The sequence below is a fragment of the Oncorhynchus masou genome, chromosome 18 (assembly GCF_036934945.1).
Source record: "Oncorhynchus masou masou isolate Uvic2021 chromosome 18, UVic_Omas_1.1, whole genome shotgun sequence".
NCBI classification, from domain to species: Eukaryota; Metazoa; Chordata; class Actinopteri; order Salmoniformes; family Salmonidae; genus Oncorhynchus; species Oncorhynchus masou.
Window position 1 is genome coordinate 79,622,495 of NC_088229.1, and position 27,566 is coordinate 79,650,060.

Sequence of the window (27,566 nt, forward strand, 5' to 3'; positions counted from 1 at the left end):
GCTAGGTAACATAGGCAACACCCCAGGTAGCTAGGTAACATAGGCAACACCCCAGGTAGCTAGGTAACATAGGTATCACCCCAGGTAGCTAGGTAACATAGGCAACACCCCAGGTAGCTAGGTAACATAGGCATCACCCCAGGTAGCTAGGTAACATAGGCAACACCCCAGGTAGCTAGGTAACATAGGTATCACCCCAGGTAGCTAGGTAACATAGGTATCACCCCAGGTAGCTAGATAACATAGGTATCACCCCAGGTAGCTAGGTAACATAGGTATCACCCCAGGTAGCTAGGTAACATAGGCAACACCCCAGGTAGCTAGGTAACATAGGCAACACCCCAGGTAGCTAGGTAACATAGGTATCACCCCAGGTAGCTAGATAACATAGGTATCACCCCAGGTAGCTAGGTAACATAGGCAACACCCCAGGTAGCTAGGTCACCTGCCCTAGAGGGGGCCTCTTATAGCGTTGTTATGTAACCTTTGTTTTGACAGGGAGTCATGACTCATGATGAGACCAAGATCTGTTAAACAAATGATCCCTCTAATTTCAAAAATACACATGAAATACAATTACAAAAACAACATCATAGAAAATAAATTCATTCTTCATCAAAAAGGTCCTCAATCAGCAGTCTGAATTGCCCGAGACGTACCAAACACTTCAGAAGTCTGAATTGCAATAGAGGTACCAAACAGTTCAGCAGTCTGAATTGCCCTAGAGGTACCAAACACTTCAGCAGTCTGAATTGCAATAGAGGTACCAAACACTTCAGCAGTCTGAATTGCCCTTGAGGTACCAAACACTTCAGCAGTCTGAATTGCCCTAGAGGTACCAAACACTTCAGCAGTCTGAATTGCAATAGAGGTGCCAAACACTTCAGCAGTCTGAATTGCCCTAGAGGTACCAAACAGTTCAGCAGTCTGAATTGCCCTAGAGGTACCAAACACTTCAGCAGTCTGAATTGCAATAGAGGTACCAAACACTTCAGCAGTCTGAATTGCCCTAGAGGTACCAAACACTTCAGCAGTCTGAATTGCCCTAGAGGTACCAAACACTTCAGCAGTCTGAATTGCACTAGACGTACAAAAAACTTCAGCAGTCTGAATTGCCATAGAGGTACCAAACACTTCAACAGTCTGAAATGCAATAAAGGTACCAAACACTTCAGCAGTCTGAATTGCAATAGAGGTGCCAAACACTTCTACAGTCTGAATTGCAATAGAGGTCCCAAACACTTCCACAGTCTGAATTGCCCTAGAGGTACCAAACACTTCAGCAGTCTGAATTACAATAGAGGTACCAAATACTTCAGCAGTCTGAATTACAATATAGGTACCAAACACTTCAGCAGTCTGAAATGCAATAAAGGTACCAAACACTTCAGCAGTCTGAATTGCAATAGAGGTACCAAACACTTCAGCAGTCTGAATTACAATAGAGGTACCAAATACTTCAGCAGTCTGAATTACAATATAGGTACCAAATACTTCAGCAGTCTGAATTACAATATAGGTACCAAATACTTCAGCAGTCTGAATTGCAATATAGGTACCAAACACTTCTACATTCTGAATTGCAATAGAGGTACCAAACACTTCAGCAGTCTGAATTGCCTTAGAGGTACCAAACACTTCCGCAGTCTGAATTGCCCTAGAGGTACCAAACACTTCAGCAGTCTGAATTGCAATAGAGGTACCAAACACTTCAGCAGTCTGAATTGCCCTAGAGGTAACAAACACTTAAGCAGTCTGAATTGCCCTAGAGGTACCAAACACTTCCGCAGTCTGAATTGCCCTACAGGTACCAAACACTTCAGCAGTCTGAATTGCCCTAGAGGTACCAAACACTTCAGCAGTCTGAATTGCCCTAGAGGTACCAAATACTTCAGCAGTCTGAATTGCAATAAAGGTACCAAACACTTTGGCAGTCTGAGTTACCCTAGAGGTACCAAACACTTCAGCAGTCTGAATTGCCCTACAGGTACCAAACACTTCAGCAGTCTGAATTGCCCTAGAGGTACCAAACACTTCAGCAGTCTGAATTGCAATAACGGTACCAAACACTTTAGCAGTCTGAATTGTCCTAGACGTACCAAACACTTCAGCAGTCTGAATTGCCCTAGAGGTACCAAACACTTCAGCAGTCTGAATTGCAAGAGAGGTACCAAACACTTCAGCAATCTGAATTGCTCTAGAGATACCAAACACTTCTACAGTCTGAAATGCAATAAAGGAACCAAACACTTCAGCAGTCTGAATTGCAGTAGAGCTGCCAAACACTTCTACAGTCTGAATTGCAATAGAGGTACCAAACACTTCAGCAGTCTGAATTTCTATAAAGGTACCAAGCACGTCAGCAGTCTGAATTGCAATAGAGGTGAAAACATTTCAGCAGTCTGAATTGCAATAGAGGTACCAAACACTTCAGCAATCTGAATTGCCCTAGAGGTACCAAACACATCAGCAGTCTGAATTGCCCTAGAGGTACCAAACACTTCCACAGTCTGAATTGCCCTAGAGGTACCAAACACTTCAGCAGTCTGAATTACAATAGAGGTACCAAATACTTCAGCAGTCTGAATTACAATATAGGTACCAAACACTTCAGCAGTCTGAATATCCCTAGAGGTACAAAACACTTCAGCAGTCTGAATTGCCCTAGAGGTACCAAACACTTCAGCAGTCTGAAATGCAATAAAGGTACCAAACACTTCAGCAGTCTGAATTGCAATAGAGGTGCCAAACACTTCTACAGTCTGAATTGCCCTAGAGGTACCAAACACTTCAGCAGTCTGAATTGCCCTAGAGGTACCAAACACTTCAGCAGTCTGAATTGCAATAAAGGTACCAAACACTTCAGCAGTCTGAATTAACCTAGAGGTACCAAACAATTCAGTAGTCTGAATTCCAATAGAAGTACCAAACACTTCAGCAGTCTGAATTGCCCAAAAGGTACCAAACACTTCAGCAGTCTGAATCACCCTAGAGGTACCAAACACTTCAGATGTCTGAATTACAATAGAGGTACCAAATACTTCAGCAGTCTGAATTGCAATATAGGTACCAAACACTTCTACATTCTGAATTGCAATAGAGGTACCAAACACTTCAGCAGTCTGAATTGCCTTAGAGGTACCAAACACTTCCGCAGTCTGAATTGCCCTAGAGGTACCAAACACTTCAGCAGTCTGAATTGCAATAGAGGTACCAAACACTTCAGCAGTCTGAATTGCCCTAGAGGTAACAAACACTTAAGCAGTCTGAATTGCCCTAGAGGTACCAAACACTTCCGCAGTCTGAATTGCCCTACAGGTACCAAACACTTCAGCAGTCTGAATTGACCTAGAGGTACCAAACACTTCAGCAGTCTGAATTGCCCTAGAGGTACCAAATACTTCAGCAGTCTGAATTGCAATAAAGGTACCAAACACTTTAGCAGTCTGAGTTACCCTAGAGGTACCAAACACTTCAGCAGTCTGAATTGCCCTACAGGTACCAAACACTTCAGCAGTCTGAATTGCCCTAGAGGTACCAAACACTTCAGCAGTCTGAATTGCAATAACGGTACCAAACACTTTAGCAGTCTGAATTGTCCTAGACGTACCAAACACTTCAGCAGTCTGAATTGCCCTAGAGGTACCAAACACTTCAGCAGTCTGAATTGCAAGAGAGGTACCAAACACTTCAGCAATCTGAATTGCTCTAGAGGTACCAAACACTTCTACAGTCTGAAATGCAATAAAGGTACCAAACACTTCAGCAGTCTGAATTGCAGTAGAGCTGCCAAACACTTCTACAGTCTGAATTGCAATAGAGGTACCAAACACTTCAGCAGTCTGAATTTCTATAAAGGTACCAAGCACGTCAGCAGTCTGAATTGCAATAGAGGTGCCAAACATTTTAGCAGTCTGAATTGCAATAGAGGTACCAAACACTTCAGCAATCTGAATTGCCCTAGAGGTACCAAACACATCAGCAGTCTGAATTGCAATAGAGGTACCAAACACTTCAGCAGTCTGAATTTCCCGAGAGGTACCAAACACTTCAGCAGTCTGAATTACAATAGAGGTACCAAACACTTCAGCAGTCTGAATTGCAATATAGGTACCAAACACTTCAGCAGTCTGAATTGCTCTAGAGGTACCAAACACTTCAGCAGTCTGAATTGCAATAGAGGAACCAAATACTTCAGCAGTCTGAATTGCCCTAGAGGTACCAAACACTTCAGCAGTCTGAATTGCCCGAGAGGTACCAAACACTTTAGCAGTCGGAATTGCAATAGAGGTATCAAACACTTCAGCAGTCTGAATTGCCCTAGAGGTACCAAACACTTCAGCAGTCTGAATTGCCCTAGAGGTACCAAACACTTTAGCAGTCGGAATTGCAATAGAGGTACCAAACACTTCTACAGTCTGAATTGCAATATAGGTACCAAACACTTCAGCATTCTGAATTGCCCTACAGGTACAAAACACTTCAGTAGTTTGAATTCCAATAGAAGTACCAAACACTTCAGCAGTCTGAATTCCAATAGAGGTCCCAAAAACCTAAAATTGAGAGAATATGGGAGATTATTCCACAAGTGTAGAAAAATTAAAAGCTGATTTAACTTTGTAGAGATGAAAGAAATCCAGAGTTAGACATCCTTGAGACCGGGTATGGTGACTCGTATGTGTAAAGGTTAGTCACGACGTTAGGTACAGCAGGAGTTGTTGTAAAATAGCTTTATAACTGAAAAGAGAGCAATATATCGATGATGACGCTGTCACGAACGTTGTCAGGGAAATGACCGGACCAAGGTGCAGCGTTGTGAGCATACATTTCCTTTTATTTTGAATGTCGCCAACAAAGACAAGAAACAACAAACCGACCGTGAAGCTTACTAAGGCTGTACAGGCCACTAACAAAGTCAACTACCCACAAGTAAGGTGGAAAAAACAGGCTGCCTAAGTATGATTCCAAATCAGAGACAACGATAGATAGCTGTCCCTGATTGAGAACCATACCCGGCCAAAACATAGAAACAGAAAACATAGAAATTAAGAAACTAGAATGCCCACCCTAGTCACACCCTGCCCACCCTCGTCACACGCTTTAATGTTTCTAATCATGAAAACACAAATGCTAAGTGTCTGACTGCCAATCTGTAGTGATGGGGGAAAAATCTATAAACTTACATATCACAACATTTTTGGGAATTATATTATATCGATACTTTGCCTCCAAATATTTTTGCTAGATAGGGTTAGCTGCCGCTAGTTGGCTGTACCTGAGCCAGAACTCCTATAGCTTGTTCTCCATCTTGTTTTTAAATAGTCAGCCAACATGTTTTCATCACTTGCCTTTCCATGACAGATCAGAGCTTGTTTTCCGATGGTTCTCTTGTCTCTCTGCAGCAGACATACAGTATAGCAAGCAATATGTTTGGAACATAAAATGGCCATAAAATCTAAGCAGTGTAAATTAATTTGATTGCAATCTCTTTGTGACCCCTTTTGATTTGAAGGAAACCCACATATTTGCCTATTGTGTTCAGGAAGGGACTTTTTGCACCTGAATGTCAGAACATTCAAGAGATTAAGTTCTCGAAGTTGATCTTCTTCGCATACCCCACAATATCATGATACACATCCATGTCTTCATCACTGGAAAAGAAAAACATCTGAGTTTGATATCATTTAAAAGCTTAAATAGCTTGTCAAACTATTTGACAATTTCTTGAATTTTCTTTTTTTTTTTAAATAGTTTTCTACCCCAGACGTCAATCTAAAAACAAGAAAAATCTGATATTTGCATATGAGTCTAGACCCTATTTGACATAATGTGAGGTGTTAGTATAGCACCATCGGTGACAATCTCTTGAATACAGAGGGGGTGTCATGTTTTGGTGATACAGTTGAAGTCCTAAGTTTACACACACTTAGATTGGAGTCATTAGTTTTTTCAACCACTCCACACATTTATTGATAACAAACTAGAGTTTTGGCAAGTCGGTTAGGACGTCTACTTTGTGCATGACACAACTCATTTTTCCAACAATTGTTTACAGAGAAATTATTTCACTGTATCACAATTCCAGTGGGTCAGAAGTTTACATACACTAAGTTGACTGAGCCTTTAAACAGCTTGGAAAATTCCAGAAAATTATGTCATGGCTTTAGAAGCTTCTGATAGGGGAGGCAGGGTAGCCTAGTGGTTAGAGTGTTGGACTAGTAACTGGAAGGTTACAAGTTCAAACCCCTGAGCTGACAAGGTACAAATCTGTCGTTCTGCCCCTGAACAGGCAGTTAACCCACTGTTCCTAGGCCGTCATTGAAAATAAGAAATTGGTCTTAACTGACTTGCCTAGTTAAATAAAGGTAAAAATAAGAAAAAATTGGCTAATTGAGTCAATTGGAATTGTACCTTTGGATGCATTTCAAGGCCTACCTACAAATGCAGTGCCTCCTTGAAATCATGGTAACATAATTGTAGACCTCCACAAATTGGAGGTGTACCTGTGGATTTATTTCAAGGCCTACCTTCAAACTCAGTGCCTCTTTGCTTGACATCATGGGAAAATCAAAAGAAATCAGCCAAGATTTCCGAATAAAATTGTCGGCATCCACAAGTCTGGTTCATCCTTGGGAGCAATTTCCAATTTCCTGAAGGTACCATGTTCATCTGTACAAACAATAGTACGCAACTATAAACACCATGGGACCACACGGCTGTCATACTTTCAGGTTATGTCATACCGCTCAGGAAGGAGACGCGTTCTGTCTCCTAGAGATGAAATTACTTTGGTGCGAAAAGTGCAAATCAATCCCAGAACAACAGCAAAGGACCTTGTGAAGATGCTGGAGGAAACACGTAAACAAGAATCTATATCCCGAGTAAAAATGAGTCCTATATCGACATAACCTGAAAGGCCGCTCAGCAAGGAAGAAGTGCTGCTCCAAAACAACCATATAAAAGCCAGACTACGGACAAAGATTGTACTTTTTGGAGAAATGTCCTCTGGTCTGATGAAACAAAAATATAAATGTTTGGCCATAATGACCATCGTTATGTTTGGAGGAAAAAGGGGGAGGCTTGCAAGCTGAAGAACACCGTCCCAACCGTGAAGCACGGAGGTGGCAGCATCATGTTGTGGGGGTGCTTTGCTGCAGGAGGGACTGGTGCACTTCACAAAATAGATGGCATCATGAGAGAATAAAAATATGTGGATATATTGAAGCAACATCTCAAGACATCAGTCAGGAAGTTAAAGCTTGGTTGCAAATGGGTCTTCCAAATGGACAATGACCCCAAGCATACTTCCAAAGTTGTGGCAAAATGGCTTAAGAAGAACAAAGTCAAGGTATTGGAGTGGTCATCACAAAGCCCTGACCTCAAGCCTATAGAACATTTGTGGACAGAACTGAAATAGCGTGTGCCAGCAAGGAGGCCTACAAACCTGACTCAGTTACACCAGCTCTGTCAGGAGGAATGGGACAACATTCACCCAACTTATTGTGGGAAGCTTGTGGAAGGCTACCTAAAACATTTGACCCAAGTTAAACAATTTAAAGGCAATGATATCAAATATTAATTGAGTGTATGTAAACTTCTGACCCACTGGGAATGTGATGAAAGAAATAAAAGCTGAAATAAATCATTCTCTACTATTATTCTGACATTTCACATTCTTAAAATAAAGTGGTGATCCTAACTGACCTAAGACAGGGAATTTTTACGAGGATTAAATGTCAGGAATTGTGAAAAAACAAGTTTAAATGTATTTGGCTATAGTGTATGTGAACTTCAGACTTCAACTTTACTTGTACTAAAATGGGAATCAAATTGGACTGGCACCAAACACTACAACAAAGATGGTTGGAGGTCCTCCCACCAAAGAAGGTTGACATAAATGACCATTTCTGTTTGTGAATACAAAATAATCAGAGTTTACACATTTTTATATAACTGACGTTCAGTTTAATAGAATGTCAACATTGTCATATGAAAAAATATATTTTCTAGAAATTATGAAATAGTTTGACAACACTATAAGCTTTTAAATGATATCAATACCAAAACATGTATATTTTCCAGTGATGAATACATGGAGGTATCATGGTATGGTGGGGTATGTAGAACATTCAGGATGCAGTCAACTTTAACCCCCTTTATCTCTTAAAACATCTTGGCATTCAAGTACAAAAAGTCACATGTATTGAACATTTTTGTGACCCAGCAGACCTACTGATGTCACTAGGGGAGCTGGCCAGCTGGGCCAGGCTGGCACAGGAGAAGAGAGACCAAGGATGGCACAGGAGAGGAGAGACCAAGGATGGCACAGGAGAAGAGAGACCAAGGATGGCACAGGAGAAGAGAGACCAAGGATGGCACAGGAGAAGAGAGACCAATGATGGCACAGGAGGGGAGAGACCAATGATGGCACAGGAGAAGAGAGACCAAGGATGGCACAGGAGAGGAGAGACCAAGGATGGCACAGGAGAAGAGAGACCAAGAATGGCACAGGAGAAGAGAGACCAATGATGGCACAGGAGAAGAGAGACCAATGATGGCACAGGAGAAGAGAGACCAATGATGGCACAGGAGAAGAGAGACCAAGGATGGCACAGGAGAAGAGAGACCAATGATGGCACAGGAGAGGAGAGACCAAGGATGGCACAGGAGAAGAGAGACCAAGGATGGCACAGGAGGGGAGAGACCAATGATGGCACAGGAGAAGAGAGACCAATGATGGCACAGGAGAAGAGAGACCAATGATGGCACAGGAGAGGAGAGACCAATGATGGCACAGGAGAAGAGAGACCAATGATGGCACAGGAGAAGAGAGACCAATGATGGCACAGGAGAAGAGAGACCAAGGATGGCACAGGAGAAGAGAGACCAAGGATGGCACAGGAGAAGAGAGACCAAAGATGGCACAGGAGAAGAGAGACCAATGATGGCACAGGAGAAGAGAGACCAAGGATGGCACAGGAGAAGAGAGACCAAGGATGGCACAGGAGAAGAGAGACCAAGGATGGCACAGGAGAAGAGAGACCAATGATGGCACAGGAGGGGAGAGACCAATGATGGCACAGGAGAAGAGAGACCAAGGATGGCACAGGAGAAGAGAGACCAATGATGGCACAGGAGAGGAGAGACCAATGATGGCACAGGAGAAGAGAGACCAAGGATGGCACAGGAGAAGAGAGACCAATGATGGCACAGGAGAGGAGAGACCAATGATGGCACAGGAGAAGAGAGACCAAGGATGGCACAGGAGAAGAGAGACCAATGATGGCACAGGAGAGGAGAGACCAATGATGGCACAGGAGAAGAGAGACCAAGAATGGCACAGGAGAAGAGAGACCAAGGATGGCACAGGAGAGGAGAGACCGGGCGAGCTGTACATGTAAGGCCTACATCTGGGATGTTGGGTTGGCATGAAACACACAAGGCTTAATAGACTGGTGTAAAGGTGTACGTTAGTCATTTGGTTGACATAGCTAAAAGCACTGGGATCACACTCAAAACACTAAAGGGCCTAGTGGAAAACAACTAATAAGTAAGGACAGAAAGAAGGAGAAAGGAAGCACAAGGTAAGGCTCTAACAGGAGGTGTTCAAACAGGACACACCTCGGGAGGAAACACACTGTTGACAACAGGTACCGGTTCCCTACAGTAAGAAGGTACAACTTAATCGTGCTTTATAGTCATCTTCAACACATTTATCAAGAGGCCAAGTGCTGAGACTATATCCAGCAGAACAAACAGACCTTTTCATCTGATATGTGAAGGGTTGACTTCCTCTAAAGGAGGGTGAAGAGGTGGGGGGCTGGCAGAGAATGGCTGTTGGTTTGATAAAGCCAATTGGAAATAGACCAGACCATTGCCAGTGAACATATATTGTTCTTTGTTTATCCAATTAATTCCATATATCACTGAATTCTTTCTCCAAATCACCTTTGGTCAAATGTGAGATACTCCATTCATACTGAAACATGGAGACAGAAGAGATAAGTGAACAATAATCCTAACCTGACCTCTGACCCTAACCCCTGACCCTAACCCAGATGAATTACCTCTAGTCTCTGCACCATTTCTCGTATATCTTCTTCACAGCCATCTTGGGCAGACAACAGCACACACTCTCCTCTCTCGTAGAAGATCTTGATGCTAATAATCCCAGATGTCCATCCGATGACATCACGACAGGAACAGTTGAAGACCACATTCTTAGACTGCTCCTCTATTAAAATGATGAACTCGTTGGACACGCCCAAGAGACAGTCCACGTCTGCTGATTGGCCAAAGTCCCGTGCAGTGACGGACCAGGTGATGGCGCCGACAGAGAACAGGTGAGCGTCTTTACGAGGTTTGGCCTTCTCTTTCTTCTTGGCTCCCAGTGTGATGAAACTGAACTTCACAGCCGAGTCCATGGTCGCCGTGGACACGAAGTTCTCGGCCAGGTCGCGGAGGTACTCCTGGCGCGTTCTGGTTGCCATGGCACGGAACTTCTCAGATTTGTGGGCGGCGTTCTCTCCATTGATGACCTTGGCCAATAGGAAGTCTCGGAACACAGCGGACTTGGGGAAGGTCACTGCCTTGGGGATTGGAGGGCCGAACAGAGGGACGTCTTTAGAACGAGAGACAGCAACGCTGTAGAAGGGAGTGAGAGAGAGGAAAGAGAGAGAGAGCGCGAAAAAGAGAGGACAGAGTTATTTCAAACTATCCTAGTGATTTCCAGACATTACTGTGGAGTCATGATGGCTCCTAGTGATTTCCAGACATTACTGTGGAGTCATGATGTCTCCTAGTGATTTCCAGACATTACTGTGGAGTCATGATGGCTCCTAGTGATTTCCAGACATTACTGTGGAGTCATGATGGCTCCTAGTGATTTCCAGACATTACTGTGGAGTCATGATGGCTCCTAGTGATTTCCAGACATTACTGTGGAGTTGTGATGGCTCCTAGTGATTTCCAGACATTACTGTAGAGTCATGATGGCTCCTAGTGATTTCCAGACATCACTGTGGAATCATGATGGCTCCTAGTGATTTCCAGACATTACTGTGGAGTCTTGACGGCTCCTAGTGATTTCTAGACATTACTGTGGAATCATGATGGCTCCTAGTGATTTCCAGACATTACTGTAGAGTCATGATGGCTCCTAGTGATTTCCAGACATTACTGTAGAGTCATGATGGCTCCAAGTGATTTCCAGACATTACTGTAGAGTCATGATGGCTCCAAGTGATTTCCAGACATTACTGTGGAATCATGATGGCTCCTAGTGATTTCCAGACATTACTGTGGAATCATGATGGCTCCTAGTGATTTCCAGACATTACTGTGGAGTCATGATGGCTCCTAGTGATTTCCAGACATTACTGTGGAGTCGTGATGGCTCCTAGTGATTTCCAGACATTACTGTGGAATCATGACGGCTCCTAGTGATTTCCAGACATTACTGTAGAGTCATGATGGCTCCTAGGGACTTCCAGGCATTACTGTGGAGTCATGATGGCTCCTAGGGATTTCCAGGCATTACTGTGTAGTCGTGACATTTCAAAACACAAAATAAAACCGCAGAGAGGCATTAGCAGACAGAGTGAATAATATTGTCGGACAGTCCCTAATGACACCGTATTCTCTCCATAGAGTAGTGCACTACGTTTCCAGAGCCATGTGGTCTTTGGTCAAAAGTAGGGCACTATGTAGGGAACAGTGCCCCGTTTGGGACGCAGTCCTCAACCTCAGATTTAGTTCCTTCTAATCGTCAGACAGAGTTATACGTTGGATGAGCCATCAATTTTCTGAACGGTCTGGAGAGTGTTACTACTAAGAATAGCTTAGTCGATGCCATAATCAATGTGCTACTTAGTTTACTAAAATATTTTCCTTGGCCTGAAGTGTGGTGTTGCTGTAATTGACATCTTAAGGCGACGTTACCTACAGTATGTTACATGTGCTTCCACCCCTCTGCTCCTTCCTCCCTCCACCACCTCCCCTGTTTAATCTGCTGTTATCCATCCTCCGTGTGTGTGTGTGTGTGTGTGTGTGTGTGTGTGTGTGTGTGTGTGTGTGTGTGTGTGTGTGTGTGTGTGTGTGTGTGTGTGTGTGTGTGTGTGTGTGTGTGTGTGTGTGTGTGTGTGTGTGTGTGTGTGTGTGTGTGTGTGTGTGTGTGTGTGTGTGTGTGTGTACCTGTAGCAGATGTTCTCAGTACAGGGGTTGTGTGTGTACCTGTAGCAGACGTTCTCAGTACAGGGGTTGTGGACCTTGACGATGACAAAGACGTGTTGGAAGTGTGAGCGGATGTTTTTAGGGGTGAAGGGCAGAGTCCCCGGTTCCTGAAACACAATGGTCACAATGTCGTTCCCTATGTGCCTCTTCCTCAGGAGCTGTGGGGAGAAAAAGAGAGAGAGAGAGAGAGAGAGAGAGAGAGAGATTCATGTAAAACAAAACAATTATTTGGGTGTTTTTTTAAAGTTGGGATTTATTAAGAGGTGAAATGGTAGAAATGGTCAGAGTTTATGACAGTGACACATAAAGGAAGATGACACACGTTGGAGAAAGGATCACAGAATGCAATATTCTACATCTCCATAATCATGGGGATTTATTAATCACACAGGGAACTGACAGTTAACCTGATAGAGTGGTTGCCATGGAGAGGTGCTGATAGTTGCCATGGAGAGGTGCTGAGGGGCAACAGACGGGGTAAACAAGGAAGATTAAGAGGTGGATTGGGGAGGGTGGAGGGAAAAAAGAGGAGGGGAAAGAAGAGCGGAGGGGGAAGAAGGAGAGGAGGGGGGAAAGAATGGGAGGAGGAGGGGAAAGAAGGGGAGGAGGGGGAAGAAGGAGAGGAGGGGGGAAAGAATGGGAGGAGGAGGGGAAAGAAGGGGAGGAGGGGGAAGAAGGACAGGAGGGAGGAAAGAATGGGAGGAGGAGAGGAAAGAAGGGGAGGAGGGGGAAGAAGGACAGGAGGGAGGAAAGAAGGGGAGGAGGAGGGGAAAGAAGGGGAGGAGGGGAAAGAAGGAGAGGAGGGGGTAGAAGGAGAGGAGGGGGGAAAGAATGGGAGGAGGAGGGGAAAGAAGGGGAGGAGGGGGAAGAAGGAGAGGATGGGGGAAAGAATGGGAGGAGGAGAGGAAAGAAGGGGAGGAGGGGAAGAAGGACAGGAGGGAGGAAAGAAGGGGAGGAGGAGGGGAAAGAAGGGGAGGAGGGGGAAGAAGGAGAGGAGGGGGGAAAGAATGGGAGGAGGAGGGGAAAGAATGGGAGGAGGAGGGGAAAGAAGGGGAGGAGGGGGAAGAAGGAGAGGAGGGGGAAAGGGAAGGGGAGGAGGAGGGAGGAGGGGAAAGAAGGAGAGGAGGGGGTAGAAGGAGAGGAGGGGGAAAGAATGGGAGGAGGAGGGAAAAGAAGGGGAGGAGGGGGAAGAAGGAGAGGAGGGGGAAAGAATGGGAGGAGGAGGGAAAGAATGGGAGGAGGAGGGGAAAGAAGGGGAGGAGGGGGAAGAAGGAGAGGGAGGGGGAAAAATGGGAGGAGGAGGGGAAGAAGGAGAGGAGGGGGAAGAAGGAGAGGAGTGGGAAAAGGAGAGGAGGAGGGAAAGAAGGGGAGGAGGGGGAAGAAGGAGAGGAGGGGGAAAGAATGGGAGGAGGAGGGGGAAGAAGGAGAGGAGGGGAAAGAATGGGAGGAGGAGGGGAAAGAAGGGGAGGAGGGGGGGAAAATGGGAGGAGGAGGGGGAAGAAGGAGAGGAGGGGGAAAAAGGAGAGGAGGAGGGAAAGAAGGGGAGGAGGGTGAAGAAGGAGAGGAGGTGGGAAAGAAGGGGAGGAGGGGAGGAGGGGAAAGAAGGAGAGGAGGGGGTAGAAGGAGAGGAGGGGGGAAAGAATGGGAGGAGGAGGGGAAAGAAGGGGAGGAGGGGGAAGAAGGAGAGGAGGGGGAAAGAATGGGAGGAGGAGGGGAAAGAAGGGGAGGAGGGGGAAGAAGGAGAGAAGGGGGGAAAGAATGGGAGGAGGATGGGAAAGAAGGGGAGGAGGGGGAAGAAGGACAGGAGGGAGGAAAGAAGGGGAGGAGGGGAAGGAGGGGGAAGAAGGAGAGGAGGAGGGAAAGAAGGGGAGGAGGGGGAAGAAGGAGAGGAGGGGGAAGAAGGAGAGGAGGTGGGAAAGAAGGGGAGGAGGGGGAAGAAGGAGAGGAGGTGGGAAAGAAGGGGAGGAGGGGAAAGAAGGAGAGGAGGGGGAAGAAGGAGAGGAGGAGGGGAAAGAAGGGGAGGAGGGGAAGAAGGAGAGGATGAGGGGAAAGAAGGGGAGGAGGGGGAAGAAGGAGAAGAGGAGGGGACAGATGGGGAGGAGGGGAAGAAGGAGAGGAGGAGGGGAAAGAAGGGGAGGAGGGGAAGAAGGAGAGGAGGGGAAAGAAGGGGAGGAGGGGAAGAAGGATAGGAGGAGGGGAAAGAAGGGGAGGAGGGGGAAGAAGGAGAGGAGGAGGGGAAAGAATGGAGGAGGGGTAAGAAGGAGAGGAGGGGGAAGATGGAGAGGAGGAGGGAAAGAAGGGGAGGAGGGGGAAGAAGGAGAGGAGGGGGAAGAAGGAGAGGAGGTGGGAAAGAAGGGGAGGAGGGGAAAGAAGGAGAGGAGGGGGAAGAAGGAGATGAGGGGGGAAAGAATGGGAGGAGGAGGGGAAAGAAGGGGGAGGAGGGGGAAGAAGGATAGGAGGGGGGAAAGAATGGGAGGAGGAGGGGAAAGAAGGGGAGGAGGGGGAAGAAGGAGAGGAGGGGGAAAAGAATGGGAGGAGGAGGGGAAAGAAGGGGAGGAGGGGGAAGAAGGAGAGGAGGGGGGAAAGAATGGGAGGAGGATGGGAAAGAAGGGGAGGAGGGAGAAAAAGGACAGGAGGGAGGAAAGAAGGGGAGGAGGAGGGGAAAGAAGGGGAGGAGGGGGAAGAAGGAGAGGAGGAGGGAAAGAAGCGGAGGAGGGGAAAGAAGGAGAGGAGGGGGAAGAAGGAGAGGAGGGGGAAGAAGGAGAGGAGGTGGGAAAGAAGAGAGGAGGAGGAGAAGAAGAGAAGAGGAGGGAAAGAAGAGAGTAGGAGGGAAAGAAGAGAGGAGGAGAAGAAGAAGAGAAGAGGAGGGAAATAAGAAAGGAGGAGGGGAAAGAAGAGAGGAGGGGGAAGAAGAGAGGAGGAGGGAAAGAAGATTGGGTGCAATAGATTAGGTTTCAGATGAAAACCTACTGAATGGTAGCTCTCCAGGAGTGTAAACCTATAGGACAGTAGTTCTCCAGGAATAGGGTTGGAGTGTAAACCTATAGGACAGTAGTTCTCCAGGAACAGGGTTGGAGTGTAAACCTATAGGACGGTACTTCTCCAGGAACAGGGTTGGAGTGTAAACCTATAGGACGGTACTTCTCCAGGAACAGGGTTGGAGTGTAAACCTATAGGACAGTAGTTCTCCAGGAACAGGGTTGGAGTGTAAACCTATAGGACGGTAGTTCTCCAGGAACAGGGTTGGAGTGTAAACCTATAGGACGGTAGCTCTCCAGGAACAGGGTTGGAGTGTAAACCTATAGGACGGTAGTTCTCCAGGAACAGGGTTGGAGTGTAAACCTATAGGACGGTAGTTCTCCAGGAACAGGGTTGGAGTGTAAACCTATAGGACAGTAGTACTCCAGTAACAGGGTTGGAGTGTTAACCTATAGGACGGTAGTTCTCCATGAGTGTAAACCTATAGGACAGTAGTTCTCCAGGAACAGGGTTGGAGTGTAAACCTATAGGACAGTAGTTCTCCAGGAACAGGGTTGGAGTGTAAACCTATAGGACAGTAGTTCTCCAGGAACAGGGTTGGAGTGTAAACCTATAGGACAGTAGTTCTCCAGGAACAGGGTTGGAGTGTAAACCTATAGGACGGTAGTTCTCCAGGAACAGGGTTGGAGTGTAAACCTATAGGACAGTAGTTCTCTAGGAACAGGGTTGGAGTGTAAACCTATAGGACGGTAGTTCTCCAGGAACAGGGTTGGAGTGTAAACCTATAGGACAGTAGTTCTCTAGGAACAGGGTTGGAGTGTAAACCTATAGGACGGTAGCTCTCCAGGAACAGGGTTGGAGTGTAAACCTATAGGACAGTAGTACTCCAGTAACAGGGTTGGAGTGTTAACCTATAGGACGGTAGTTCTCCATGAGTGTAAACCTATAGGACAGTAGTTCTCCAGGAACAGGGTTGGAGTGTAAACCTATAGGACAGGAGTTCTCCAGGAACAGGGTTGGAGTGTAAACCTATAGGACAGTAGTTCTCTAGGAACAGGGTTGGAGTGTAAACCTATAGGACGGTAGCTCTCCAGAAACAGGGTTGGAGTGTAAACCTATAGAACGGTAGTTCTCCAGGAACAGGGTTGGAGTGTAAACCTATAGGACGGTAGTTCTCCAGGAACAGGGTTGGAGTGTAAACCTATAGGACAGTAGTTCTCCAGGAACAGGGTTGGAGTGTAAACCTATAGGACAGAAGATCTCCAGGAACAGGGTTGGAGTGTAAACCTATAGGACGGTAGTTCTCCAGGAACAGGGTTGGAGTGTAAACCTATAGGACGGTAGTTCTCCAGGAACAGGGTTGGAGTGTAAACCTATAGGAGAGTAGTTCTCCAGGAACAGGGCTGGAGTGTAAACCTATAGGACGGTAGTTCTCCAGGAACAGGGTTGGAGTGTAAACCTATAGGACAGTAGTTCTCTAGGAACAGGGTTGGAGTGTAAACCTATAGGATGGTAGTTCTCCAGGAACAGGGTTGGAGTGTAAACCTATAGGACAGTAGTTCTCTAGGAACAGGGTTGGAGTGTAAACCTATAGGACGGTAGCTCTCCAGGAACAGGGTTGGAGTGTAAACCTATAGGACAGTAGTACTCCCGTAACAGGGTTGGAGTGTTAACCTATTGTACGGTAGTTCTCCATGAGTGTAAACCAATAGGACAGTAGTTCTCCAGGAACAGGGTTGGAGTGTAAACCTATAGGACAGTAGTTCTCCAGGAACAGGGTTGGAGTGTAAACCTATAGGACAGTAGTACTCCAGTAACAGGGTTGGAGTGTTAACCTATAGGACGGTAGTTCTCCATGAGTGTAAACCTATAGGACAGTAGTTCTCCAGGAACAGGGTTGGAGTGTAAACCTATAGGACAGTAGTTCTCCAGGAACAGGGTTGGAGTGTAAACCTATAGGACAGTAGTTCTCTAGGAACAGGGTTGGAGTGTAAACCTATAGGACAGTAGTTCTCCAGGAACAGGGTTGGAGTGTAAACCTATAGAACAGTAGTTCTCTAGGAACAGGGTTGGAGTGTAAACCTATAGGACGGTAGCTCTCCAGGAACAGGGTTGGAGTGTAAACCTATAGGACAGTAGTACTCCCGTAACAGGGTTGGAGTGTTAACCTATAGGACGGTAGTTCTCCATGAGTGTAAACCTATAGGACAGTAGTTCTCCAGGAACAGGGTTGGAGTGTAAACCTATAGGACAGTAGTTCTCCAGGAACAGGGTTGGAGTGTAAACCTATAGGACAGTAGTACTCCAGTAACAGGGTTGGAGTGTTAACCTATAGGACGGTAGTTCTCCATGAGTGTAAACCTATAGGACGGTAGTTCTCCAGGAACAGGGTTGGAGTGTAAACCTATAGGACAGTAGTACTCCAGTAACAGGGTTGGAGTGTTAACCTATAGGACGGTAGTTCTCCATGAGTGTAAACCTATAGGACAGTAGTTCTCCAGGAACAGGGTTGGAGTGTAAACCTATAGGACAGTAGTTCTCCAGGAACAGGGTTGGAGTGTAAACCTATAGGACAGTAGTTCTCCAGGAACAGGGTTGGAGTGTAAACCTATAGGACAGTAGTTCTCCAGGAACAGGGTTGGAGTGTAAACCTATAGGACGGTAGTTCTCCAGGAACAGGGTTGGAGTGTAAACCTATAGGACAGTAGTTCTCTAGGAACAGGGTTGGAGTGTAAACCTATAGGACGGTAGTTCTCCAGGAACAGGGTTGGAGTGTAAACCTATAGGACAGTAGTTCTCTAGGAACAGGGTTGGAGTGTAAACCTATAGGACGGTAGCTCTCCAGGAACAGGGTTGGAGTGTAAACCTATAGGACAGTAGTACTCCAGTAACAGGGTTGGAGTGTTAACCTATAGGACGGTAGTTCTCCATGAGTGTAAACCTATAGGACAGTAGTTCTCCAGGAACAGGGTTGGAGTGTAAACCTATAGGACAGGAGTTCTCCAGGAACAGGGTTGGAGTGTAAACCTATAGGACAGTAGTTCTCTAGGAACAGGGTTGGAGTGTAAACCTATAGGACGGTAGCTCTCCAGAAACAGGGTTGGAGTGTAAACCTATAGAACGGTAGTTCTCCAGGAACAGGGTTGGAGTGTAAACCTATAGGACGGTAGTTCTCCAGGAACAGGGTTGGAGTGTAAACCTATAGGACAGTAGTTCTCCAGGAACAGGGTTGGAGTGTAAACCTATAGGACAGTAGATCTCCAGGAACAGGGTTGGAGTGTAAACCTATAGGACGGTAGTTCTCCAGGAACAGGGTTGGAGTGTAAACCTATAGGACGGTAGTTCTCCAGGAACAGGGTTGGAGTGTAAACCTATAGGAGAGTAGTTCTCCAGGAACAGGGCTGGAGTGTAAACCTATAGGACGGTAGTTCTCCAGGAACAGGGTTGGAGTGTAAACCTATAGGACAGTAGTTCTCTAGGAACAGGGTTGGAGTGTAAACCTATAGGATGGTAGTTCTCCAGGAACAGGGTTGGAGTGTAAACCTATAGGACGGTAGCTCTCCAGGAACAGGGTTGGAGTGTAAACCTATAGGACAGTAGTACTCCCGTAACAGGGTTGGAGTGTTAACCTATTGTACGGTAGTTCTCCATGAGTGTAAACCAATAGGACAGTAGTTCTCCAGGAACAGGGTTGGAGTGTAAACCTATAGGACAGTAGTTCTCCAGGAACAGGGTTGGAGTGTAAACCTATAGGACAGTAGTACTCCAGTAACAGGGTTGGAGTGTTAACCTATAGGACGGTAGTTCTCCATGAGTGTAAACCTATAGGACAGTAGTTCTCCAGGAACAGGGTTGGAGTGTAAACCTATAGGACAGTAGTTCTCCAGGAACAGGGTTGGAGTGTAAACCTATAGGACAGTAGTTCTCTAGGAACAGGGTTGGAGTGTAAACCTATAGGACAGTAGTTCTCCAGGAACAGGGTTGGAGTGTAAACCTATAGAACAGTAGTTCTCTAGGAACAGGGTTGGAGTGTAAACCTATAGGACGGTAGCTCTCCAGGAACAGGGTTGGAGTGTAAACCTATAGGACAGTAGTACTCCCGTAACAGGGTTGGAGTGTTAACCTATAGGACGGTAGTTCTCCATGAGTGTAAACCTATAGGACAGTAGTTCTCCAGGAACAGGGTTGGAGTGTAAACCTATAGGACAGTAGTTCTCCAGGAACAGGGTTGGAGTGTAAACCTATAGGACAGTAGTACTCCAGTAACAGGGTTGGAGTGTTAACCTATAGGACGGTAGTTCTCCATGAGTGTAAACCTATAGGACAGTAGTTCTCCAGGAACAGGGTTGGAGTGTAAACCTATAGGACAGTAGTTCTCCAGGAACAGGGTTGGAGTGTAAACCTATAGGACGGTACTTCTCCAGGAACAAGGTTGGAGTGTAAACTCAGCTGAAGAGTGGTAGGAACCCAATGTAAATAAGTGATGCCTCAGAACACGTCAAACCAATCAAATGCCTTGCCTCGGCGGAGCTCCAAAGGTGCTCACCAGATTAGTGCCGTAGGAGCAGCAGTGAACTAAACTAAACTAAACATGTCAACAAAACAAGCACAGCTGACAAAACATTGAACAAAGTTTGCAGCACTTTAGTTTTCACTAAATTTCACTGTTTATTCCAAATGAGCTAAAGCTGCAGCAAGCTTTGCAAAATCTTGCCATTCTCTCAACCAGCTTCATGAGGTAGTCACCTGGAATGCATTTCAATTAACAGGTGTGCCTTGTTAAAAGTAAATTTGTGGAATTTCTATCCTTAAAAACCTCTTAGAGATCGGGCTACTTTTTTCAACATTCTTTTAAAAATCACGCAACATTTCAACGTCCTGCTACTCATGCCAGGAATATAGTATATGCATATATTAGTATGTGTGCATAGAAAACACTCTGAAGTTTCTAGAACTGGTTCAATGGTGTCTGTTACTATAACAGAACGATTTCCGTGGTCAAAATCGCAAGGAAACCTGATCACAAAATCGACTGAGAAAAAATCTATCCGCCAGTCTTGTATTGTATTGTCTATTGGAAGGAAAAATACTTAAGGGTGGGATTACAGTTCCTACAGCTTCCACACGATGTCGCCAGTGTAGTGATTTCGATTCAACTAAATCCTTGGTCATCTGAGTAATAGCCACATCCGGTTTTCAGGTCCACAGCTGTGAAACATGGAACCGGAAAAGCTGGTTAAGTTTTCCAAACTTGTGCCTATTGAATACAGATCGCTCCGTGATCAATTTGATCGTTTATTAACGTTTAGTAATACCTAAAGTTGGATTACAGAAGTAGTTTGAAGTGTTTTGTCAAAGTTTATAGGCAACTTTTTTCATTTGAAAAAATAACGTTGCGTTCAAAAACGGTGTTTTTCCTGGATCTGACGGTCTTCATAAATGGACATTTTGGGTATACAAGGACCGATTTAATCGAAAAAAGACCCAATTGTGATGTTTATGGGACATATAGGAGTGCCAACAAAGAAGCTCGTCAAAGGTAATGAATGTTTTATATTTTATTTCTGCGTTTTGTGTAGCGCCGGCTACGCTAATTCCTTTGTTTACTTCTGGTATTTCGGGGTGTTGCATGCTATCAGATAATAGCTTCTCATGCTTTCGCCGAAAAGCATTTTACAAATCTGACTCATTGGCTAGATTCACAACGAGTGTAGCTTGAATTGAGTACCATGCATGTGAGTTTTAATGAACGTTTGAGTTTTAACGAGTGCTATTAGCATTTGGCGTAGCGCATTTGCATTTATTGTTGGCAAGGTGGGGCGCTAGCGTGTCGGGTGGGCCAGAGAGGTTAATGCGTTTGAGCCAATCAGTTGTGTTTTGACGAGGTAGGGGTGGTATACAGAAGATAGCCCGATTTGGTAAAAGACCAAGTCCATATTATGGCAGGAACAGTTCAAATAAGCAAAGAGAAACAACAGGCCATCATTACTTAAAGACATGACGGTCAGTCAATATGGAACATTTCAAGAACTAGGAATGTTTCTTCAAGTGCAGTCGCAAAAACCATCATGTGCCATGATGAAACTGTCTCTCCATGAGGACCGCCAGAGGAAAGGAAGACCCAGTTACCTGCTGCAGAGGATAAGATCATTAGAGTTAACTGTACCTCAGATTGCAGCCCAAACAAATGCTTCACAGAGCTCAAGTAACAGACACATCTCAACATCAACTGTTCAGAGGAAACCTGAATCAAGGTCCAATTTCTGCAAAGAAACCACTACTAAAGGACACCAATAATAAGAAGAGACTTGCTTGGGCCAAGAAACACGCGCAATGAACGTTAGACCGGTGGAAATCTGTCCTTTGGTCTGATGAGATTTTTGGTTCCAACCTTCGTGTCTTTGTGAGGTGCAGAGTAGGTGAACGGATTATCTCCGCATGTGTGGTTCCCAACATGAAGCATGGAGGAGGAGGTGTGATTGGGGGTGCTTTGCTGGTGACACTGTCAGTGATTTATTTAGAAATTAAGGTGCACTTAACCAGCATGGCTACCACAGCACTCTGCAGTGATACGCCATCCCATCTGGTCTGCATTGGTGGGACTATCATTTGTTTTTCAACAGGACAATGACCCAACACACCGCCAGGCTGTGTAAGGGCTATTTGACCAAGAAGGAGAGGGATGGAGTGCTGCCTCAGATGACCTGGCCTCCACAATCCCCGACCTCAACCCAATTGAGATGGTTTGGGATGAGTTGGACCACAGATTGAAGGAAAAGCAACTAACAAGTGCTCAGCATATGTGGGAACTCCTCCAAGACTGTTGGAAAAGCATTCCAGGTGAAGCTGGTTGAGAGAATGCCAAGAGTGTGCAAAATGTCATCAAGGCAAAGGGTAGCTACTTTGAAGAATCTCAAATATATTTTGATTCATTTAACACTTTTTTGAGGGGGGGGTTACTACATGATTTCATGTGTTATTTCATAGTTTTGATGTCTTCACTATTATTCTACAATGTAGAAAATTGTAAAAAAAAAAAAAAAAAAAAAAAACTTTGAATGGGTAGGTGTGTCCAAACTTTTGACTGGTACTGTAGCTCTGGGTTATGGTTATTTATAACTCTGGTTCTAATTATGTATATGTCTGGGTTATGGTTATGGTTATATACAGTGGGGCAAAAACGTATTTAGTCAGCCACCAATTGTGCAAGTTCTCCCACTTAAAAAGATGAGAGAGGCCTGTAATTTTCATTATAGGTACACTTCAACTATGACAGACAAAATGAGAAGAAAAAAATCCAGAAAATCACATTGTCGGATTTTTAATGAATTTATTTGCAACCGAGAAACAAGCAAGATTTCTGGCTCTCACAGACCTGTAACTTCTTCTTTAAGAGGCTCCTCTGTCCTCCACTCGTTACCTGTATTAATGGCACCTGTTTGAACTTGTTATCAGTATAAAAGACACCTGTCCACAACCTCAAACAGTCACACTCCAAACTCCACTATGGCCAAGACCAAAGAGCTGTCAAAGGACACCAGAAACAAAATGGTAGACCTGCATCAGGCTGGGAAGACTGAATCTGCAATAGGTAAGCAGCTTGGTTTGAAGAAATCAACTGTGGGAGCAATTATTAGGAAATGGAAGACATACAAGACCACTGATAATCTCCCTCGATCTGGGGCTCCACGCAAGATCTCACCACGTGGGGTCAAAATGATCAGAAGAACGGTGAGCAAAAATCCCAGAACCACACGGTGGGACCTAGTGAATGACCTGCAAAGAGCTGGGACCAAAGTAAAAAAGCCTACCATCAGTAACACACTACGCCGCCAGGGACTCAAATCCTGCAGTGCCAGACGTGTCCCCCTGCTTAAGCCAGTACATGTCCAGGCTCGTCTGAAGTTTGCTAGAGAGCATTTGGATGATCCAGAAGAAGATTGGGAGAATGTCATATGGTCAGATGAAACAAAAATATAACTTTTTGGTAAAAACTCAACTCGTCGTGTTTGGAGGACAAAGAATGCTGAGTTTCATCCAAAGAACACCATACCTACTGTGAAGCATGGGGGTGGAAACATCCTGCTTTGTGGCTGTTTTTCTGCAAAGGGACCAGGATGACTGATCCGTATAAAGGAAAGAATGAATGAGGCCATGTATCGTGAGATTTTGAGTGAAAACCTCCTTCCATCAGCAAGGGCATTGAAGATGAAACGTGGCTGGGTCTTTCAGCATGACACTGATCCCAAACACACCACCCGGGCAACGAAGGAGTGGCTTCGTAAGAAGCATTTCAAGGTCCTGGAGTGGCCTAGCCAGTCTCCAGATCTCAACCCCATAGAATATCTTTGGAGGGAGTTGAAAGTCCATGTTGCCCAGCAACAGCCCCAAAACATCACTGCTCTAGAGGAGATCTTCATGGAGGAATGGGCAAAAATACCAGCAACAGTGGGTGAAAACCTCATGAAGACTTACAGAAAACGTTTGACCTCTGTCATTGCCAACAAAGGGTATATAACAATGTATTGAGATAAACTTTTGTTATTGACAAAATACTTATTTTCCACCATCATTTGCAAATAAATTCATTAAAAATACTACAATGTGATTTTCTGGATTTTTTCTCTCATTTTGTCTGTCATAGTTGAAGTGTACCTATGATGAAAATTACAGGCCTCTCTCATCTTTTTAAGTGGGAGAACTTGCACAATTAGTGGCCGACTAAATACTTTTTGCCCCACTGTAAAGGTCTGGGATATGGTTATGTATAGGTCTGGGATATGGTTATGGTTATGTATAGGTCTGGGTTATGGTTATGTATAGGTCTGGGTTATGGTTATGGTTATGTATAGGTCTGGGTTATGGTTGTGGTTATGTATAGGTCTGGGTTATGGTTATGTATAGGTCTGGGTTAGGGTTATATATAGGACTCGGTTATGGTTATGTATAGGTCTGGGTTATGGTTATGGTTATGTATAGGTCTGGGTTATGGTTATGTATAGGTCTGGGTTATGGTTATGGTTATGTATAGGTCTGGGTTATGGTTATGTATAGGTCTGGGTTAGGGTTATATATAGGACTCGGTTATGGTTATGTATAGGTCTGGGTTATGGTTATGGTTATGTATAGGTCTGGGTTATGGTTATGTATAGGTCTGGGTTATGGTTATGGTTATGTATAGATCTGGGTTATGGTTATGTATAGGTCTGGGTTATGGTTATGTATAGGTCTGGGTTATGGTTATGGTTATGTATAGGTCTGGGTTATGGTTATGTATAGGTCTGGGTTATTGTTATGTATAGCTCTGGGCTATGGTTATGTATAGATCTGGGATATGGTTATGTATAGGTCTGGGTTATGGTTATGTATAGCTCTGGGCTATGGTTATGTATAGGTCTGGGTTATGGTTGTGGTTATGTATAGCTCTGGGTTATGGTTATGTATAGGTCTGGGTTATGGTTATGGTTATGTATAGGTCTGGGTTATGGTTATGTATAGGTCTGGCTTATGGTTACGTATAGGTCTGGGTTATGGTTATGTATAGGTCTGGCTTATGGTTACGTATAGGTCTGGGTTATTGTTATGTATAGGTCTGGCTTATGGTTACGTATAGGTCTGGGTTATGGTTATGTATAGGTCTGGGTTATGGTTATGTATAGGTCTGGGTTATGGTCATGTATAGACATTTACATTTACATTTAAGTCATTTGGCAGACGCTCTTATCCAGAGCGACTTACAAATTGGTGAATTCACCTTATGACATCCAGTGGAACAGCCACTTTACAATAGTGCATCTAAATCATTTAAGGGGGGGGGGGTGAGAAGGATTACTTTATCCTAACCTAGATATTCCTTAAAGAGGTGGGGTTTCAGGTGTCTCCGGAAGGTGGTGATTGACTCCGCTGTCCTGGCGTCGTGAGGGAGTTTGTTCCACCATTGGGGGGCCAGAGCAGCGAACAGTTTTGACTGGGCTGAGCGGGAACTGTACTTCCTCGCTGGTAGGGAGGTGAGCAGGCCAGAGGTGGATGAACGCAGTGCCCTTGTTTGGGTGTAGGGCCTGATCAGAGCCTGGAGGTACTGCGGTGCCGTTCCCCTCACAGCTCCGTAGGCAAGCACCATGGTCTTGTAGCGGATGCGAGCTTCAACTGGAAGCCAGTGGAGAGAGCGGAGGAGCGGGGTGACGTGAGAGAACTTGGGAAGGTTGAACACCAGACGGGCTGCGGCGTTCTGGATGAGTTGTAGGGGTTTAATGGCACAGGCAGGGAGCCCAGCCAACAGCAAGTCTGGGTTATGGTTATGTATTGGTCTGGGTTATGTATAGGTCTGGGTTATGGTTATGGTTATGTATAGGTCTGGGTTATGGTTATGTATAGGTATGGGTTATGGTTATGTATAGGTCTGGAATATGGTTATGGTTATGTATAGGTCTGGGTTATGGTTATGTATAGGTCTGGGTTATGGTTATGTATAGGTCTGGGTTATGGTTATGTATAGCTCTGGGTTATGGTTATGTATAGGTCTGGAATATGGTTATGGTTATGTATAGGTCTGGGTTATGGTTATGGTTATGTATAGGTCTGGGTTATGGTTATGTATAGGTCTGGGTTGTGGTTATGGTTATGTATAGGTCTGGGTTATGGTTATGTATAGGTCTGGGTTATGGTTATGTATAGGTCTGGGTTATGGTTATGGTTATGTATAGGTCTGGGTTATGGTTATGTATAGGTCTGGGTTATGGTTATGTATAGGTCTGGGTTATGGTTAAGTATAGGTCTGGGTTATGGTTATGTATAGGTCTGGGTTATGGTTATGGTTATGTATAGGTCTGGGTTATGGTTATGGTTATGTATAGGTCTGGGTTATGGTTATGGTTATGTATAGGTCTGGGTTATGGTTATGTATAGGTCTGGGTTATGGTTATGGTTATGTATAGGTCTGGGTTATGGTTATGGTTATGTATAGGTCTGGGTTATGGTTATGTATAGGTCTGGGTTATGGTTATGTATAGCTCTGGGTTATGGTTATGTATAGCTCTGGGTTATGGTTATGTATAGGTCTGGGTTATGGTTATGTATAGGTCTGGGTTATGGTTATGGTTATGTATAGGTCTGGGTTATGGTTATGGTTATGTATAGGTCTGGGTTATGGTTATGTATAGGTCTGGGTTATGGTTATGTATAGCTCTGGGTTATGGTTATGTATAGGTCTGGGTTATGGTTATGGTTATGTATAGGTCTGGGTTATGGTTATGGTTATGTATAGGTCTGGGTTATGGTTATGTATAGCTCTGGGTTATGGTTATGTATAGCTCTGGGTTATGGTTATGTATAGGTCTGGGTTATGGTTATGGTTATGTATAGGTCTGGGTTATGGTTATGGTTATGTATAGGTCTGGGTTATGGTTATGTATAGGTCTGGGTTATGGTTATGTATAGCTCTGGGTTATGGTTATGTATAGCTCTGGGTTATGGTTATGTATAGGTCTGGGTTATGGTTATGGTTATGTATAGGTCTGGGTTATGGTTATGGTTATGTATATGTCTTTTCGCGCTCAGCCCAGTCAAAACTGTTCGCTGCTCTGGCCCCCCAATGGTGGAACAAACTCCCTCACGACGCCTGGACAGCGGAGTCAATCACCACCTTCCGGAGACACCTGAAACCCCACCTCTTCAAGGAATACCTAGGATAGGATAAGTAATCCTTCTCACCCCCCCCCCCCCTTAATGATTTAGATGCACTATTGTAAAGTGGCTGTTCCACTGGATGTCAGAAGGTGAATTCACCAATTTGTAAGTCGCTCTGGATAAGAGCGTCTGCTAAATGACTTAAATGTAAATGTTAAATATGGAATATGGTTATGTATAGGTCTGGGTTATGGTTATGTATATGTCTGGGTTATGGTTATGTATAGGTCTGGGTTATGGTTATGTATAGGTCTGGGTTATGGTTATGGTTATGTATAGGTCTGGAATATGGTTATGGTTATGTATAGGTCTGGGTTATGGTTATGTATAGGTCTGGGTTATGGTTATGGTTATGTATAGGGGTGGGTTATGGTTATGGTTATGTATAGGTCTGGGTTATGGTTATGTATAGCTCTGGGTTATGGTTATGTATAGGTCTGGGTTATGGTTATGGTTATGTATAGGTCTGGGTTATGGTTATGTATAGGTCTGGGTTATGGGTTATGGTTATGTATAGGTCTGGGTTATGGTTATGGTTATGTATAGGTCTGGGTTATGGTTATGTATAGGTCTGGGTTATGGTTGTGGTTATGTATAGGGGTGGGTTATGGTTATGGTTATGTATAGGTCTGGGTTATGGTTATGTATAGCTCTGGGTTATGGTTATGTAT

General features: G+C 44.8%; 1 protein-coding gene across 2 annotated transcripts in view; it reads right to left on the reverse strand.

The window, feature by feature from the left end:
* Positions 1-27,566, reverse strand: part of LOC135505296 (signal-induced proliferation-associated 1-like protein 2) — a 492,209-nt gene that overhangs the window by 287,658 nt on the left and 176,985 nt on the right. For both annotated transcript variants that reach the window (XM_064924540.1, XM_064924538.1), the window contains 2 exons: positions 12,232-12,389; positions 10,068-10,644 (listed from right to left, as the gene is read on the reverse strand). In XM_064924540.1, the coding sequence (XP_064780612.1) occupies positions 10,068-10,644; positions 12,232-12,389 (735 nt within the window). The remainder of the gene's footprint in view (positions 1-10,067; positions 10,645-12,231; positions 12,390-27,566) is intronic.